General features: G+C 28.2%; 2 protein-coding genes across 2 annotated transcripts in view; one reads left to right on the forward strand and one right to left on the reverse strand.

Annotated features, from left to right (window-relative positions):
• Positions 1 to 10,778: 10,778 nt before the first annotated feature.
• Positions 10,779 to 17,070, forward strand: LOC105367925 (insulin-like growth factor-binding protein-related protein 1). The gene is made up of 5 exons (XM_011506784.1): positions 10,779 to 11,039; positions 11,455 to 11,653; positions 13,731 to 14,031; positions 15,494 to 15,677; positions 16,659 to 17,070. Exons 1-4 carry the CDS (start codon positions 10,891 to 10,893, stop codon positions 15,661 to 15,663), a joined length of 819 nt encoding a protein of 272 aa, XP_011505086.1. The 5' UTR covers positions 10,779 to 10,890; the 3' UTR covers positions 15,664 to 15,677; positions 16,659 to 17,070.
• Positions 17,071 to 17,370: 300 nt separating this feature from the next.
• prom (prominin) overlaps positions 17,371 to 20,050 on the reverse strand; it is a 33,028-nt gene continuing 30,348 nt past the window's right edge. The window contains exons 13-17 of the mRNA XM_011507398.1: positions 19,783 to 20,005; positions 18,726 to 19,025; positions 18,099 to 18,257; positions 17,506 to 17,636; positions 17,371 to 17,425 (exon numbers count right to left, since the gene is read on the reverse strand). Of these exons, the coding sequence (XP_011505700.1) occupies positions 17,371 to 17,425; positions 17,506 to 17,636; positions 18,099 to 18,257; positions 18,726 to 19,025; positions 19,783 to 20,005 (868 nt within the window). The remainder of the gene's footprint in view (positions 17,426 to 17,505; positions 17,637 to 18,098; positions 18,258 to 18,725; positions 19,026 to 19,782; positions 20,006 to 20,050) is intronic.

Raw genomic sequence — 20,050 nt, forward strand, 5'->3', positions numbered from 1 at the left:
TAAATTTTCCTTCTTGGCTTTATTATACCAATTGTAATGATTATAACAGCATAAATGAATGGATTTCAAGCAATTAAAATATCAAGATATGAACATCTTCTTTACTCTTTCATATCAACTATAACAATATTATTATATTATTATTATTTTTTTTTTTTTTTAATTTTTTTTTTTTTTTTTTTTTTTTTCAAGTGATTACAATTCACAAAACAATAAATATCATAAGCGATATTATAATTGATATGTTTGTAATATTTATATTATATTTTATTTTTAAAAAAATATAAATAGTATTTTATCCTTTCGTATGATGTGCGTAAAATGAAATTTAATAATAATTATTAGCTTATCTTATGAGAGTGACTGCAACGAAAATAACAAAATTGCAGGGGATCTGAAACGCAAAACATAAGCTCTTTCGCGCTTTGAAATAAATTACTAAGAATTTAGCATTTTTAGCATTTTAGAGATATTAAATCTGTAAAAAAATAAATCGAATTTTTTCATTAAAAAATTTAAAATAAGCACTTAAATTCGTCAAATATGATCATAAAATTATTATAATTACATTATCTAATTTTTGGATTATTTTATAGTTTTTAAATTTAAAACAACTAAATATTATTTCATAATAATAAATGAACAAAATGTTCTTTTTAATACTCTTTAATAATAATTAATTTGTTCTGTAATTATTTAAACCTTTTTTCATCCAACAATTTATTTCTAGTTCGAAAATAATATATTAGAAAAACCAATTATTAGTAAAGATGAGTTGTTAATTATGCTTAGTTGATAGTTAAAAATTGAATACTAAAGTATATTATTACATTCCAGACTAGACACTTAACGGGTTAATTAAAAATATTTTTCTAAGTTGTTATTCATCAATATTTGTATGAAAATGTAATAGTTTTTGAAAATATTTGTAGATACTTTGCGATACTGATTTTACAAACAAAAAAAATTAGCTATTTGTCAATGTTTTTCAGGCTATTCTAATTTTGACTTGATATCACGTATTTTAGATGACTGTTGTTGGTTTACTATATTTACACTTTGTTCAGTAAGTACTTTTAATGAAGATACTAATCATTTTATCAGCATAAGAACAAATAATCGATAAATCACTGAGTTAATGGATATTTATCCAAGTATTTCGACTTTTGACCATGTGAATAGTTGATGTATTTTTTTTTTATTGTTGATATTTTCAACATTGATGATATTAAAGGTTTCTTTACAAAGTGATAAAAATATAACAATAATATTGCAGTATTCGTTACATTTTTATTATATTTCATATCTTTTCAAATCAGCAACAAATCAATGGAATGAATAATAGCTGCTTTGCCCCAATATTTACCATCGAAGTGATCTATGAACTTTTAAAAAAGTAGTTTTGCTACTTTGTTTTTTGTTTTCAGTTCGATTAACATGAAAATTATAACGAATGTTGTTAATATATTGAATTTTCGTAAATTGCTTAAATATAGTAATTGAAAGATTTGAGCAATTCCAAATTCATGATTCGTTAATTCTTGTGTCACCGTGATCCTGATCATCGTCAGCTGATCCATATCACTCGAGTATAAATATTTCAAATGTACATTACTATTACTACTCGAAAAAAAAAAATCAAATAAGTCTTTACACTTGCAGCGATGTTAGTAAAGTTATGTATATAAAGTTATCATTGCTACATGTAATTCTTAACGTTATGTTATTCACATACCGACACAAATACCTACATTATCTGCTCTAGCACTTGTCTGCTCTTGTACTTTCTTTTTCGTGTAGCACTACCAGATAAAATACGGAATCCTAATGTTACGATAGATATCATTCAATTGCTCTGTTTTAATTCTAGTGCTTTTGCCGATTATGATGTTTAAATATATCTAAAGAAATAGAAAATATGTCATCATGCGTCGTGAATGTTTAAATGAAAAATTCTTATCTTTTGTAATGCCTTCGTACGTCGCAGGGCTAATTATTCTATGCCAGGATGATCGTTACTCATTGCAGTATCAAAATATTACATATTTGTATTCACAACAAATATAACAATAAGTTCATCTCATACCCATTCATTTCATTCATTCTTTATATTTAATTTATACTTTAATTTCTTCATTCATACCCATTGCTATTTTATATATAACTAATTATATCAGTATTTTCCATTAACAATAATAATAATAAATTACGGAAAATATTAATAAAATAATTATAAATGCGATGTTTATAAAAGTAGCAAATATGTTTTTATTAGTATCTATCAATTTATTCGAATACTAACTATTGGCGTAGAAAAATATTAAAAAAAATAATACGTGAAATAAGAATTATAAATAAAACAATTTTCACAATATATATGAGATAAAATATATATCCTAAACTGAATTAACCCAAATAAAATTTGTTAGATTACCAAAAAATATATATTTATTTTAATAATAAAATTTATTTATTTAATTTATGATTTTATATTTCTTTTATTTAATTATTCTATTTTAATGAAAGATCATTAAGTCATTGCTAATTATATCTGTGTATTTGATAAAAATTACGGAATTTACAAAAAAAAAAATAAAAAAAATAAAGACTTTTGTCATAAAATAGATGGACTGAAAAATCTGAGAAAAATGTCTAATTTATATATATAATATAATTTAACTGCAGATTCAATACATTTTTTGTCAAATTCATAGAAGTAATAATCGTTACGATTGTATATAAGGATAAAAATTGCATAATTCAGTCAGTAGATAAATATTATCAGACAATGATATCCCATTTAAATTTATTAAAAAATGTAGTCATTTTAATATGTATTATCTATTTAAAAAAACTAGCTGAGATAATTAGTTTAAATTGTAAAAAATTTGAAAGTAAGATTTTCTCACTTATAGTTTGAATATATATAGATATTTTATTAATCTATATTAATTTATAAATTTAATTCAATACAATAATATAAAATAAAATATTTATTTATCATAAGTATTAATGACTTCTACATCTAAAAAATAAACATTAATGAGTGATAATATTATTAGAATAATTGTAAATAATTTTATAATTAAGTAATAGAATATGAATAGAGTATTATTGATAATTCTTGTCCCGAATTAGCCATTTGGAGACCAAATTTTCATACTAGAATAATGGAAGCTCATTTATTGCAGTTACAGTATATTCTAATTATGAAAGTAAAGATTTATTTTTTGTACATATGATGAACAGGTATTACGCAGAAAATATTATAATACAAGCGTGATTTCAAATATTTGTGGACTAAAGCAAATTATGTTTTAAATTATGAAAATCAAGTTAATTAACACAGTACTGTGCATCACTAATGCTGTAATTATAGTTATATTAATTAAATTTTTATACAAAAATATTAAGTTTTTACTAAAGCTTTCATATTTTGTACAAAGCATTAATATACGATATAGTTTACTTTTCCAACTAAATATGCACTATACGTGTAATTATAAAAAATGCAAAACTATGTTGAATTTAAACAATTTCGTTTTCCTAATTAAAAATATATTATAAAAAAAAAATTGTATCAAGAGTTACAGATTATTAAATATATCATATTAAATATAGCATAAATTAAATATTCAACGAGTGACACATTATATTTATTACATGTAAAACATGATTAATTTCTTCTAAATATGTTCGGCTTCGGTAACAATTATTTCTAATTATATCATCACGACAAATAATAGAAGACAAATGAAATATGAAACACATGATAAAATATATCTTAAATACAAAAAAATAAAGTTGACGGTGTTTTATTATATATATTTTATTTGCAAATAATGGCACATACAAATTAAATTGAATTAATATTAATATACAAAATATTAATTGAATTAATTTTTTTTTACAATTTATTTATAATAAGTTCAATATTTTTATTTGACTCCATTCATGTTATTTGAAGAATAATTAGGGATTTACATTAGCTTGCTTAATATAAAAAATAGTTTTGAAATATCAAACCATTGTTATCTAATAATTATCTATATATTTATATTTGACTGTATATTACATTCATACATATGTTTTAAAATCAATTTTTTTTTTATTATTATTTTAGAACGTTTATATATATATATATATATATATGAAATTATAAAATTCAATGGTACAATAATTGTTAAACATTATTTAAAGAAAAAGAAAAATTCTTGTAATATTGCATGGAAAAGCAGAATGAAATTCATAACTATTCAGAATATATCTCTCATATTACTATTAAAGACCTTTGAATGTCTAATTTTGTAATTAGTAATTATTTGAAAGCAACTCCATAATGACATAAATTACCAATAATTATTGTTTCTACTAAATATTATAATATATATATGGATAAACTACGATTCTAATTTTTTTTTATTCGCTGGGAGGTTAGAAAAAAATTTATAATGTCCGTAGAGATAGAAACTCATTGGATATCCTATTTAAGTATAATTGAGTAAGGCTACATAAATTAAGTGTACATTAATGAGAACCAATTGTAATAAATTAAATATGTGCCCTGACCTTATCTATTTAAACTGATATCTTAAATATTTTACTGAATATAAATCATTAATAATCGATCTAATATGATTATTATTGAAGATTAAAATGTATACGATAAAATAAACATTTTTACACATGTTTCCAATCAATTTCCATGATAAGAGAAAAGTTTTATACCTCTATATTTTATAAATAAAAGAATATGTTAATGAAATTATTTATTTATACAAAAGTATTAGATAAATTTTTTAAAAATTTACAAATGTATAATTCCTTACGTATTTATGGTTGTAATTTGAAAATTACTATTAATCGATAACTTATTATCAATTTAAAAAATATTAAAATAATAAATACAGCTGATACTTTTTACGAAAATCATATGATTTTATAAATTTAGATTGTATAATTTAGTTATTTCTAGTGGTAATTGTAGTTGTAGTCTTTGAAACTTGACTATGCTAGGTATATTTTTTGATTACTTCAAGGTTCAAGACTAAAAAATACTGGTACATTACATTTTTTGTTAGTTTAAATAAAAAAAATTAATATTTCATTTAAGCAAAGAAAAGCTTTGGGCATCAGATTTTTGTGATTATTAATTAATTTTTACGATGAAAATTTTAAAGAAAAAAATATAGCGTCTTATAGTAAGAGAAAAGGTTTTCCGTTTATTAATGTTCTGAATAATCACAATGCATATTTGCTACATCGGTGATAATTAAAATTCTGGATACTTAAAAGTGTAGGTAATATATTTTAATTAGTAAAGCTAAAAAGTCAATGTAAACTAGTTTTTTTTAAAAGAAAATAATTATATTTTATAAGGAAAAAATATAATTCGGATAGATGTGAAATACCATTTGCTAAAGAATATAGAGCATAAAGTTTCGAACAAAAGTTTAGCTTCTTATATTTATTGTTTAAAAATTAATTAATTAATTAATATAAAATGCTAGCTTCATTCTTCTATGGCTTATTAGATTAATTTAAAAGGTTAATGCTGTTGATTCATTTAAAAGGTGTTGTTATTTTTTTTTTTCTTTTTTTTTTTTTAGAGTTTCTTGAAGAGATTGTAAATATTGTTTTTAATCAGTGACGAATATAAATATTGAGCTTATTTGACGTACTTAAATATAAATGGCAACTGTATTAACCATGTAATAAGTATATGATTTAGGTACAAATCAAATCGGACACTTGATCAATTGTAAAAAAAAAAAAAAAAAAAAAAAAAAAAAAAAAAAAATGATAATCGAACCTTTGTTATTCAAAGCAAACGTTACGACAAAGCTTCCACGCTGCGCAAAAACCCAAAAATAAATTTCGAACAGATCGAATATGCACGTGCACAAGCCGCTCGTGAAACACTTGATGAAACATTACTGATGACTGGCGAGTCGATTATCCGAGAAAGAAAGAGAGCGGCGCCGGCGCCGTCATGAATCCCGTGATGTCGACAACGATAAATCATCGCGACGCTCGTTACCTGCACACCGTCAATTAAGAAGGTCGCAGCGACGCCAGCCAAAGATCATCCGGATGCCGAAGAATCAAAGGCAGAACGTTGGGCGTGACGTAAGAAAACGACTAGTCGCGGTATTTTCGATCGGTGACGCCATTATTTTGGCCCGTACGGGTATTAAGGGTAGAGTGAAATCGATTTCTTGCCAAAATATGGACACGGCAATTATTTGGAAGCCGTACAAATTTGTTTGATTCGTTTATAGATCGTCTTTTTTTGGATAATTTCTGTCTCTAGGATATGTTATTATTCACTTTCAAACGAGAGCTTTCATGTTAAATTACATATTAGTTGTTATCTACTTGATATTTTAATGACTCTGTGTGCGCAATCATTTTACAACTGAAATTAGAATTTCTAATATTGAATTTTAAAATCGATACCTGTAGTTGTGATTGCCATTTATATATATTCGATTAACATTTATAGATTTGCTAATAGAAAGATAATTAAACTGGCTTCATATATATATATATATATATATATATATATATATACATTTTTGTTTTGTTTTGTTTTGTTTTTTGTTTTTATAATAAGTTTTTATTATATATTCTAATTGTCTATATTGTCATTCCGATATAATTTCACAACGTTTTTATTACTGTAATAAGTTATCACGTATAATTTATAGAATATTTTATACATTTTTCTGGAACAATTATCTTTTTATCGAATTTTCAATTTGAACGTAAATGAAATTGATTTCATAGGAATATTCTCAATCGGTTCATGATAATGAATACAAATGTGTAATTGAATAAATTTCTATCGAAATATGATATCTTAAGAAATGAGTGTTTTCTTAACATAAATTATATAAAAATTTACATTAAATTCTAATTTATGATTTAGATTTATATTTTTCTTGAATTTATAATCTATATACATATATATATATATATATATATATATATATATATATATATATATATATATATCCACCTTAGAAACTTTTATTAGAAACTTTTAATTGGAAGTTTTTAACATCTTTTTAATATATTTTTCATTTTAGATCTTGGAATATATATATATTTCATATTCATAATTTAAATTATTTAAAAATAATTAAAAATAATTTGTAATATAATAATTCATTTGATTTAAATCTAGTACATAAACAGTTATTCGGAGCTTATATAAATATATATTTATATAATATTTTAATTATTTAAATGTATTGTATACTCTGTGCTAATTATAAATATATATTTTTCTTTATACAATAATCGTTATCACAATTACATTCGCAAACAGTTCGCTAAAATTTCATAATTTAAATTACTTACAATCAGATTTGAATGTTACTACATCTATATACAATTGATGTTCCATATACATCTAATATATAGACTTGTAGATAATTTATGTTATTATTATTATTAGTACAATATTTTTTAAATTCCTTCATAAATACATTGGTTTAAGCAAATGAATAGCTTGCAAGTTATTTTCAAGAGTTTATTACACTTAGATATTATTTCATATGCAGCCATGTACTTTCAATACGATTTATGTATAAACATTAGCAAACAATTATCTATAAATCGATGGGCTTAAGTAAAAACTAATCTGACAATTGAAGCAATAAAAGACAATAGAATATGAGATTTTTACGACACAAACAAAGTTTTGTCCGCAATAATATCACTAGTTCTATTCAAACAAACATGTATGCAATTATCTTTATAAAGTAAAAAATCATATCGTTCAACAATTATCAATCTTGTTGGAATTAATTATATATTAATGAAAAGTTAAAGGGATCTGGGAGAGTAGCTACCAAACGCCTTCGGGGCCCTGAAAATAATTGTGAGTTGATTAGGCGATTTAACGATCCTCGCAAACTCTTCCCAAGGATTCTAAAAAAGCACGCGATTCTAGGGGAACGAGCGGGGGATCGGCCAGGCAACGATTGTCCGGTCACGTGCCAAGGGGCAATCATTATCGAGGACTGGCGCACTATTGCGGGATGTGGCGTTACTGCATCTCGGCTCGAGTGGACGATAACGAAGCTTCCTGCTAACCGCTGCCTCAATAAATCGCCAGGAAAGCGTCCGCGAGTGCGTCGTATGGAGAAGGAGAAAGTCGAATCGCCTGCCACATACATACTTCTTTCGCACTCTTCTAGATAGTAAATGTAAAAAAAAAAAAAAAAAAAACAAAAAAACAAAAAAATACTTTTTTTACGGATATAGTTATCGTTGTTCGTTCTGTTATGTTAATAATTTACTCTACCGTAACGGTATTACTCCCAACAGTCTCAGTTAATATTTCACTCTTCTAATAAATTTATTTAGCGCATATTACCATTTTATGCTATTTGATAACTATTCTGTCAAGAGAATAATTAGTGTCGACTCATTCGATGCCATTCAAAAAGTTCTTGTATCGTGTTCCAACATTTGTTCCGAGTTATTCGAACGAATAACGCTCCTTGATGCCCATAAAAGGGAAATGAGCGATCGAATGACTGAGTCGTAGTTGAAAAAATGCTCACGAGAGAATAAGGGATAGAAAAATATATTGAGCACGAGAGAAACTGAAAGTATGATGTATTCAAATGCGAGATAAGAATTAGCTGGAGAAATAAGGCAAAGCAAATTTTTAACAACAAAAGTAATATGTTATTACGCTTCAAATATTAATTTTATAGCAGAGATCGTAGTTTGAAATTATCATATAATTATAAATTAAAAAAAAAAAAAAAATTGTCATTTCTAAAGATGATACATATAAGTTATAATATAAGTGAATAATGTAATTCTCAACTATGATAATTAGTTACTCGGATACTTCATTAGCACATAAGAATAAAAATGATTATATTTCTTTATCTCTAATTTAATTCGTTACTAAACTAGTGTCTTTAATTCTTCATTACACATTATACATAAAGTACATTACGTATCATTTCGTATTTTTTCACCATACAATAGATGAAAGTATATTGTTCATCGATTTTCCTTTGAATAGCTTCCTTTCAAGACTTATTATCATTTGTGAGATAAAAATTGTATTTATATTATATTATAATACATTTATTTGAATAAAAGTATTACTCGTTTAATTCATTAAAAGTAAGTATTAGAGTAATAAAGATTTGTTATAGTTTTATATATCTTACACGTACAACAATGTTTAGAATATAAAATGATTACGTCTCACAATACAATTTTATGCATATAAATTTAAGAAATGTTAAAAACGAACGAAAGAACAGTTCTCATAAGCTATGTAAACAATAGGATAAGGACATAAGGAAAGAAAATCACATCTGACTTTTATAATACTAAAAAAAATTCATAAACGACGAAGCGGCAAATTACTATTAAGAATTGAAAATGGTGATGAATTACTTTATCGTTGGGTTAAGAAATTCTTGGGGCTCGCAAATGTAGAGCAATGCGTCACTTGTGCTTATGAACTTCACTTCTTTTTGCCCTCGTTTGTCATCTCTCTATTATTATGTATTATTTATTATATTTATTAAATGTCGGTTATTTAATGTGAGAAAATTCCATTCATTCGATTGTCCAATAATAAATTTTATTATCACCCACACACCCATTCCATAGGTAAAATGTTAATATGTTAATATGGGTTAATTTGAAAATACCTGATTCAATTAATACAAATATAACTTACAGTCGATATTATAAATTAAATTTTATGCAATTCAATATTATATATTGGTAGAAAAGCAAGTATTTTAAAAGACTTATCCGCTTATGTTTACCCTTCTTGTTTTCCTTACTTTTTTCAGGAATTAATAAAAAATTATGTTTTTTTTTTTTTTTTTTTTTTTTTTTTTTTTTTTTGGTTAAAAAATTAAAAATTTATATTACGTATTTAAAAAAAAAAAAAAAAAAAAAAAAAAAATTTTCTTTTTTTTTTTTATTATATTTCTTCATTTTTCATTTGTAATAGTAATGGAATCAATATTACAACATTAGTATCTGCTTACACTTTATATGATTTATAAATAATTTAATGCCCATATTGTAACATAATGAGATAATATATGTATTTTCCTCCAATTACCTATAAATTGTTAATTCAGAAATTCGCACATATATTTACGAATGATACAACACTATATAATAAGATACAAATGACGATAATAAAATTATAGTGTCAATGTTAATCGAATAACAGTTTCATACATCAAGCATTAAACATTAACAATATTTGTTGCATACCTCAAGCGAAATATGTAATATTCTTAAATTATGAAATAAAGTACTTTGATGATAAATTAATAGTTTTAATTCAAGTACTTTGAAGCTTCGGATTTATATTGTGCAAAAGTTCCGATACATTCATACAATATTTCATTTATATTAACTGTAAAATATCTAGATTTGAAAGTTAATGATGATATACTTTATGTTGATATAGTTTTTGAAGAAAGAAAAAACACCCTACAATCGCATTATTATTCATAATATCTTACTACCATCGAGACTAACCGAACCTTTGAAACCTTTTACGTTGCCGATTATTCGCAGAGTAATTGAATCAATTGCACATTAATAAACGTTCAATGGCCACGACGATTCAACGTACGAGCGAGCAAGCGATAAATATAATTAAACGCTAACTCTCGACGATGGAAAGCGATAACCCTTGGCCGCGCCAATACGTGTCGAACGAATGCGCGAATTCCCCAAAACGATATGAGAGCAGACAATGCCGGCAGGCCACATCCGTAAGAATTTATCACGTTTCCTCACTTATCATCGGCTCATCTTCGCTCCATACGCAACGCTCCTCGTCACTTGCGCTATCCATCGTCGACGTCAGTCTTCAAAATGTCGCGCCAGCCGCTACTCCTAACGCTCCTCGCGTTCATCGGCTTAGCTTCCGGCTACTTGGCGCTCCACTCCAGAGGATCACATCCCGCGAAAATCGCCAACTCTCTCAATTATACAGAGGGTTGCCGAGCTTGCGACATCAACAGGTATTTCATCCAGCGTTTGACTCCATAATATTACCTCTGCTAGACTCTCATCTACTATCATTAGTTGTTATATCGAGATGAAGAATGGAATCTTCAAGTTTGCATAAGCTTTTGTCATTCGCATCAATCGGTGGTAATTTATTATAGTTTTTGTGTACCACGTAATTATTTAAGGATTTATAGGATAAGAGAATTAAAAAATATAATAAAAATATAATACAACGATTCCCTTGGCATTATAGAAAAAAGAAGCCAGTTAATCAGAAAATTCTGTATATTCTCTTGGCGCGACGCGCGAAAATTCGAGCCATAAGCCCATATTCACAATTACAATTCCAATATGCATTTCGCTACATTGCGCCATCCAAACGATCGAGCCAATGCAAAAGCGATAATAACGAATGTTATATCACAGATGCCCCGCGGACGCTTCGCTCTGCCCTCTGGGCTTCGTGCCCGACGTTTGTGGCTGCTGTACCAAAGGAGTCTGCGCCCGTCTCGGTGGCGAATCCTGCTGGAACGCGAGCATCCCGGAACTGCCGAAAGTACGGAAGAACGAGGGCCTTTGCTCCCGGAATTACTTTTGCAAGTTACGCGATGATCTACAGCCCGAGGTACGCTAAGCGCAAATTATCATCAAACATCTACATCTACGTCGTTCGCAATATCGAGCATCTTCGTCATTATTCGTCAGTAGGATATTAAAAGTCGAATTAATATGTCAACGGAATTTCAATGGCATCGTCAATGCGATCGATGTTTCACGATTTTAATACTGAATAATTTTAATGCCAATGAGAACTCTTTATTTCGTGCTACACGCGTTGTCAAAACGATCTTTTCCATTATTCAAACACTAGTAATTATAATTTTTTATGTAATTTCATAGAGATACATTATTCTCTAATTTTCTTTAACAAAGCGCGATTTATTTATAGACGAGTCGAGCCTTTTTGAAAAATCTTATTGCAATGCTTTAGAGATAATTGAATTACGTAACAGGCACCCATTAACGATATGCAGAACACTTATGCGTGTGCATAGCTTTGTAACGAAAGTACTTTTTATATGATATTTATAATGCTTAACGCGTGCAAAATTTAAGGTTGTGCATGCTTTTCTTAGTTATAATTTTACTAAAACTCGAGCTTAAAATGCCATTAGTCCAAGTGAAATTTATCCAATTATTATTCATTGAGTTAATTCTAAATAAAGGTTGAGCACAAAGTAAACTCAATGAAATAATTTGTCCGCAAATTGTGTATCTCGATAAACGAGTATAATCTTTATTTTCTAGGCCATAAAATATTAAATATCAGTGATTCAGAAATGCTCGTTTTGCGGGTAACGATTACGAAAAAATCAGTGACGATTAGAGCTCTCCTGCACTTCCGCGCTATGTATCTTTTCTATGAATTTGATACGCCAAGAAGAGAAGTGATTTTTCACAAGTGATTCTGGTTTAACACTTGCGCAATCATTCACACGCCTACGATTTTGGCGTCGCTGACCAACATCAGCGTTTTGACGCTTCTTGTTCTTCTTTTCTTTTCGCGTGCAATCATGCAATCAAGCAAAGAGCCGAGAATCATAATTTTGTGCAAGAGACCGATTGTTGAAAGCTGGCGAATCGTAAGTAAAGCATTTTGGGCTCACTTATTTTTCCAGTAAAATTCCCGTAAAGAACGAAAGGACAAATGTCCGACCGACTTTTAAATGCCATTGAAAGTGAATTCATTGAAAATTTCAAAAGAATGTAGATGAGCTTTCTTGTTCTGCTATTCGAGAACACCGCAACATTAAGAAATATACAAAATCATTGTAAATATTAATCATAGTTGATAGTGCATATACATTCATTATAAGTCGTATGTCTTAACGATTCTAATAATTTCGAAATATTTTGATTTTTTAATATGATCAGTAGAAAGTGTAAGGTAAATACATTGTGCTTAATTCTTGATTTGATGAGAATAATACGCAATATAATTATTGTTTATCAGATGTCAATTTTAATGTTAAAAATATATAGTTTTATTGAAAATTCATTATTCTCTTTAAGTCGTAAACATCGCGTTAAACAATCTTTTGATATTCGAACAATTAATTAACTATATGCCAATTACAATTGTAACAATTTTATTTTCATAAACCTATGAAACTTAGAGCTCGCTAGGGAAAAAGATCTTTTAAATTGTCCTGAAACATATAGATAAAATATTAGATAAAAAAAACATGTCAACATTTTTCTCATGATAGTTTATTTCCACATAATAATTAAGTAGGATTCATGAAAGTTTTATTACGTTTAATGAGTCAATAATATTAATCAAATAGCTATCGTAATGTAAATAAATTTTCCATAAATTCTAATATACGCCTATATATAATTATAAGCCAAAACCTTTTTCTTATTTAATTAATTATATTTTTATAAATTCTAAAAAATTCTTTAGCTATTAATTGTTCTGAATTTAATTAACGGAATGTACGTTTTTTTTTTTTTTTTTTTTTCATATGAAAAACGCTCACAAAAGTCTTTCATAAAAGTAAAATATATTATTGGCATGGGATGCTTTATAAGGATTGTAGCTTTGCTTAATGGAATTTGAGACTAATGATAACAGAGAGAGAGAGAGAGAGAGAGAGAGAGAGAGAGAGAGAGAGAGAGAATTATTTTTATTTCTGCAGGATGTACCCGAAGCAACGTGCAGTTGTATGGAACAAAGTTTAGCCTGCGGAACTAACAATCGCACCTACGACACACCTTGTTTCCTTCACGAGGAAGCAATCCGCATTCGGGACTCTTTATTGGAGTTACAACATTTGGGTCCCTGCCCCAGTCGACCGAGGATCTATTCAGGTCCTAAAGACATAGTGGCGACTACCGGCCAAATAATTGCCTTTGACTGCGAGGCTAAAGGCTTTCCACTGCCACACATTTATTGGGAATTTCATTCGGCGGATGGCAGTAAATTTTTTCGATTGCCCTGTTAGTTTGTACTTGATAAGTTTTAAAAGTCATCGGAATGTAGTGTGGCATTTATTATTAAATAATATTCAATTAGCTTGACGGAGTGTCCGATAATATTACATTCTACATTCAGCATTTTACATATTTAATAATGGACTAAGTATTTTATTAAAAAAAAAAAAAAAAAAAAAAAAAAAAAAAAACTCGTATTGGGTAATAATATCATCAATTAGGATTGACTATGAAATTTGTTCAATACGACACACTAATAACGAGAAGACCGTGGTTCTCACGATTCACGGCTAATAAATTATTCTTTTTTTTTTTTTGCAACGGCACACATTAAATTTTGCTTCTTTATGAATCTGAGCTTTAATGCTCCTATTCAGCGACTCGACGTACAAAGCTTCTTTTAACGAAAAATTTAATTATTATGAAACTAATTTAATTAATTGCCGCACTATACGTAATGTTAAAAATAGATAAAATCTATAAATGATTTATTTAATTAGTATGCTTATGCAGCAGATATTTCCTTCATTCATATCAAACTACGCGCCTTGCCAAATGAAGTGCATTTAATGATTGAATATTTGGATTCAACATTTTAAAAGAAGCTTATAAACGTATTATTTACGAATAGCTAAAATTATCTTTAAATTCATTTATAAAATAGCAAACATCTAATTCAAAACTATTTCATTGATATAGAAAAACAATATTTTGCAAATATCGTCTCACAATATAAATATTATATGAAAGTATATGATGACCACTGATTTCTACGATTTTTATTATACTTAAAATTTTTTCTCCATTTACCTTATTTAGCGTGACTTTTAAATGAGAACGGATCAATTTATTCAAAAAATCTAAATATAATGCAGTTAATTAATATAATGGTATTCAATAATATAAATTTACGTAAAATATTTTTACTATAGTTTTTCAAATTACATGCAAAATTTATTGTTTTAAACAAGTATTCCTATTTTGTTATATATTAATTACATAGTTTTTCCATTTATTTAAAATTCTAATGACCGTATATTTTATATGAATAACATGATAATACGATAAGGGTTTTGTAGAGTATAAGAATAATTAAGTCTTTATGAATAATATGATAAAGCATTAATTAGATATAATCTCTTTAATTATCACTTTATATTCTAATATAGAGCGAAGCAGATAGAAAATGATTTATTTTAAAAGGAACTTTAGAAGTAACTTCAAATTTCATATCTTATCCATAATTTAGGAAATTCGCTCGTTGCATATGCAAAATATTCTCATCGAGTGCACAGTGCTTGAATTTTTCTTTATGTTGTTTAATATATTGTTACAGTTAATATCATAATTATATATATATATATATATATATTTTTTTTTTTTGTTTTTTTTTTTATATATAAGACATACAAATACTTTAGTTGTGCAGGACTAAAAGCACTTGGTCGTATAATTTTATTTTACGTAGATAATAAGCTGGAGAACAGCGATGCGAAGCAAGCGGAACCGGAAAATTTGATTCAAACTTCTTGGTTACAACTGGGACGTTTTGAAACTTATCACGTTGGCACTTATCACTGCATAGCGAAAAATCCCTATGGAGAAGCCAGTGCGTCATCCCAAGTATCCATGAGATAAGTAGCTTATCCAAGGTAATGACATTTTTTTTCTCTATGCTTCTTACCATAAGATTTGGATCCTATTGCCTGCGATTATTATTTCTACTTAAAGTACATAAAATAGGTGATATCGATTTCACTCCAATAAATTAACAAACATAATTATATTATATTTGCCGAATTGGACTTAGCTTAATTCTTGGTTGGATGGGTAGGGAACGTAGCCTTAAAGTCGAAAAATTTTGCGGGATTAATCATCAGTACAAAAAAAAATTTTTTTCCATAAATTGATAACTGCGTACAGGATTTTTCAGGCTTATTATATGATTTACCACTTAATTAGTACACCGACTATGACTTTCATTCATTAAACTTCTTACAGACTGTTTTTCAATATCTATTCTGGTATTTAAATCTTCGATAAATACTGTATTTTTGATAACAATAATGAGTTAGAACATAAGAATTAATTACTTCATACATAATTAATTTTATTATTTTTCTTTTACATTACAAGGTACAATTCATATTGAAAATATATAAGATTTCCAATAATGTTCATAGATAGAAAATCTGCTTATAATTATGAAGATTTATGTAATTTAAAAACAGACTTATAAATAATTAAAATTAATTTCTAATTTGACACTTTTATTAATTAATTGGAAATTCTTCAGGTACAATAACATTTTCATGTTGTTCCGAATAAAGTACTTTATTTATCGAAATTCAATTGAAATACGTAAACGAATATTATCGGTTGTTTAAGAATAACTTCTTATACTACTTGTTATTGCATAATAAAAATTATTTGATTTTATATATATATATATATATATATATATACACACACACACACACACACATATATATATATATATATTCCATTTTTAACTACGTATTATTGAATAAATTCTTAATGTAAAAATGTATTTTGAATCTGAAAACATCTAAAAATAGTTATGCATAGTGTTTATATTTTAGATCTTTTTAGTATTTAGTTGTTTTTTTCAGCTTTTAAATCCAATCCACGAAATTGCACTGGATATTACCAGCTATCGACTGATGGCGGAGGACTGAAAACAAACATCATCTTATATTAAAATCTATTTCAAATCATTTACTAACGTTATTGAAACTTTTATATGTTCACGTTCAATAATCGACAAGAAGCTCATTTTATGTTCTTAATTACATTGCGTTTTAACATTGAAAATGATATTAGTATTTCAACATCCGTTGTACATTATAATTTAACGAATCAATTTTTTACTATAACACTTATACTATAGTCAATCTATCTCTCTTAAACTAATTGACAAGAATGATGTACAAAAATTAATTTAACTTCGATTTGTTTGAATTATATCAAGATATATGGATATATAACGACTATTATCTTACTTCCTCGTTTAGCGAAATGTAATTCGATATTTCGATTTAAAAATTTAATTAATAAAAGTCTATCTACTCTCACTAAATAGTCTTTATCATATTTGAATAAAAAAAAAAAAAAACAAAAAAAAAAAACAACTCTTTAAATCTCTCCTCTAAAAAATTATTAGTCCACCTACAGAATAAACAGTCAAAATGATATGTGTCGAATAGTTGAAGGATATCCTTGAATTTTTGTTTTTGTGATAATCATTACTTTCTAGGTAATTACATTTGAATAGATTTGTAATTTATAATTTAATATATATATAATTAAATTAGATGGAGGATCTTACTGTGGCGTTCTCCACGTTTCTCGCTCCATCAAAACGGTATCTGGACTTCCTCTGTTAAAATAAATAATATTACTTGCATCGTAGCGAATGATGTTTAATTTCAAGATTATCAAGATTTAAAACTTCCTTACTGCCTGGGTGTCAAAAGTACCGATCCTTTGCAAGAACGTTGGGACGAATAGCTAGATGCAAGGTTATGAGCCGTTGGAGTACTTATTAGCATCATTAAAACGCAAATCAGAATAGCGAACCACAATCCATTCTACACAAGATGTTTTATTAATATTTCTGTATAGAATGTTTTTAGACGTTATTTATATAATATTGACGTGCAAGAATTATTTAGTTGGATGTGATGGGGCGGGACGGGTTAGATGGGAAACGATAGACCTTTTATTTATAAGGTTTTTCTAGTACGTAATATGTTTGTTTAAACGGTATATAATTTACATTGAAAAGTTTTTTAGAAAATCCACTCCACTTATTGAACAGTCAGCTCAAAATAATCGATCGATTGTCCATTAAAATTTCCACCGATCCTTAACAATGTACAATCGCAACCCTCGTTATTAACAAAATTGTCGATTATAAAATCTTTTCAGTCAAATATTGAATATTTTGGTCTTTTTACGGCTATGCATTTGCTAAAGTTGCGTAATTTGCCGTGGGAGCGGTAAACAATCGTTGGCGTAGTATTACAAACAATTAGCGTTTACTGACATACCAAAGGGCCTAAAATATGACTGCAGAAGAGTAGTTTTATGCCTCGGAGAATATCCCACAGAGGTCGACACTTTGATACTTCAGAGCTCATCTCCGTAAGTACGTGAGTTCGCCACTGTTCCAGAAAGCTGTTTAATCTATCGACGTACGCCTTTGCTTTCTGGAAATATTATCAGGAAGGGAACGAGCGTCAAACTGTTTACTAAACAGAGTGCCTTTCACATGGATAAATATTTGAAATAAATAGATGTAATGGCGCCTTGCGTCGTGTTTATTAAAAACAAAACCAAAACAAAAAAAAAAAACAAAAAGAAAAACAAAAACAAAAACAAAAACAAAAAAAAAGAAGAAGAAGAAGAAGAAGAAGTAATAAAAGGACAGAAAATATTATCATTTCACTATTCTAAATTCAACAACTTAATAGTCAAATTAAATGCTACTAGACGCAATATAAAAAGACGGAAATATAAATAAATGCTTTAACGCAGCGAAACGTAAAAGTAAAAGAAAAACATCGCGAGGATAAATGTCATGCATTGCGTGCAAAAACTAAAAGCAAGAAGCTGCCAGCCAGTTCAAGTAGAGCAGATCGGCAAAGAAAATTCAAGCTCAACAATTATTGTCTCACGAGTTGTCCTATTTTCTCCCCCTGATTGTCAATGTAATACTGGATGCTGTGTAGATGCGCCAGCGACTGATTGACTTGGCGTTGCAACGGCTGCATTTGCAACTCCAGACTTGCAAGTTGGTACACCAGCTCGTCCTGCATCTTCATCAGCGGCTTGACGCGCCGCGACAGAAGGTCGCGCATTCGCACGGCGAGCGTCTGGAAGTTCCGGGCCGTGCGTCGATCGGTCATTTGGCGCGCGACGTTCTCCACCTGGTCCGACAAGGCGTTCAGGTCCTTGTTAAGAATAGGTCCTTGTATCTGCGAAGGAGATGAGAGCACGAACGACGAGCGACTTTAGCACATATACAACACATTTTTAATCGAGGCGTCCGATCGCTAAGATTTTTTTCACCAAGTGGCGAGTTTGATTATTCATCGGATTCGTTGTTCAAGCGACAAGCTTTTGACTGTCCATAGCGTAAGAAAGAGAAATAACTTTCTTATACATTGTCGACGTGTTGTTTTTTTAATGTTATGGCGTTAAGAAGCAAAAAAAAAAAAAAAAAAAAAAAAAAAAAAAAAAAAAAAAAAAAGAAAGAAAGAATAAAGAAAGAAAAAAAAAGACAAGAATAGGGGAAAAGATAAGGAATCAAGGATAGTTAAGATTCGCGTGACGTGGTTCAAAAAAGTGATTTAATTTCTTGCTTCCATAGTTTTATTTCGTTAAAGCGCTTCGCGTAACTTGATGAAATTTATGTCAAGTATATCGTATGCTTTATTACCCGTTCAATTACCGGTTAAATTCACGTCAGACCGTCGAGATCTATCAATCGAATAGCTTCACGAGTAGTAGTATTGAAGCAGGTACACAATGTTAATGATTAATGAAGAAATTCAAGAGACTCGGAATTATCACTCAATAATTATCACTTTCTATCGTTTTAATCCTTCACGACAGATAGCTGCGATGATGTTTATTTCCGGACAAAAATATCATCGTTACTGCCGCGAGCGTACAAATGACGAAATGCCAAGCTCGGATAATCTCTATAGTTATGCGACCTACGGAGCTCACCATTATTCGATGCTCCGTAAGATTAGGTCCACTGGCATATAGTAGATTCTGCAAGGAGTCGCGCAGATTCGGTGACAGAATTCTTAAGCCGCTCAAATCTACCTTAAGCTTGGCAGTTGCCCGCGAAAGTCCCGACCAAGTCCAATGGGCCGTTAACTGCTCGAGCTTTTCTGTATTGTCCAGTTGGATGGCCGGATAAGAAGAGTCACTTTCCTCGCATTTTCTATCATCGAACAGGTTTCACTACTCGAATCACGCACGATAATAA

This window comes from Ceratosolen solmsi, unplaced genomic scaffold (assembly GCF_000503995.2).
Source record: "Ceratosolen solmsi marchali unplaced genomic scaffold, CerSol_1.0 scaffold6, whole genome shotgun sequence".
In the NCBI taxonomy this organism is placed as follows: domain Eukaryota; kingdom Metazoa; phylum Arthropoda; class Insecta; order Hymenoptera; family Agaonidae; genus Ceratosolen; species Ceratosolen solmsi.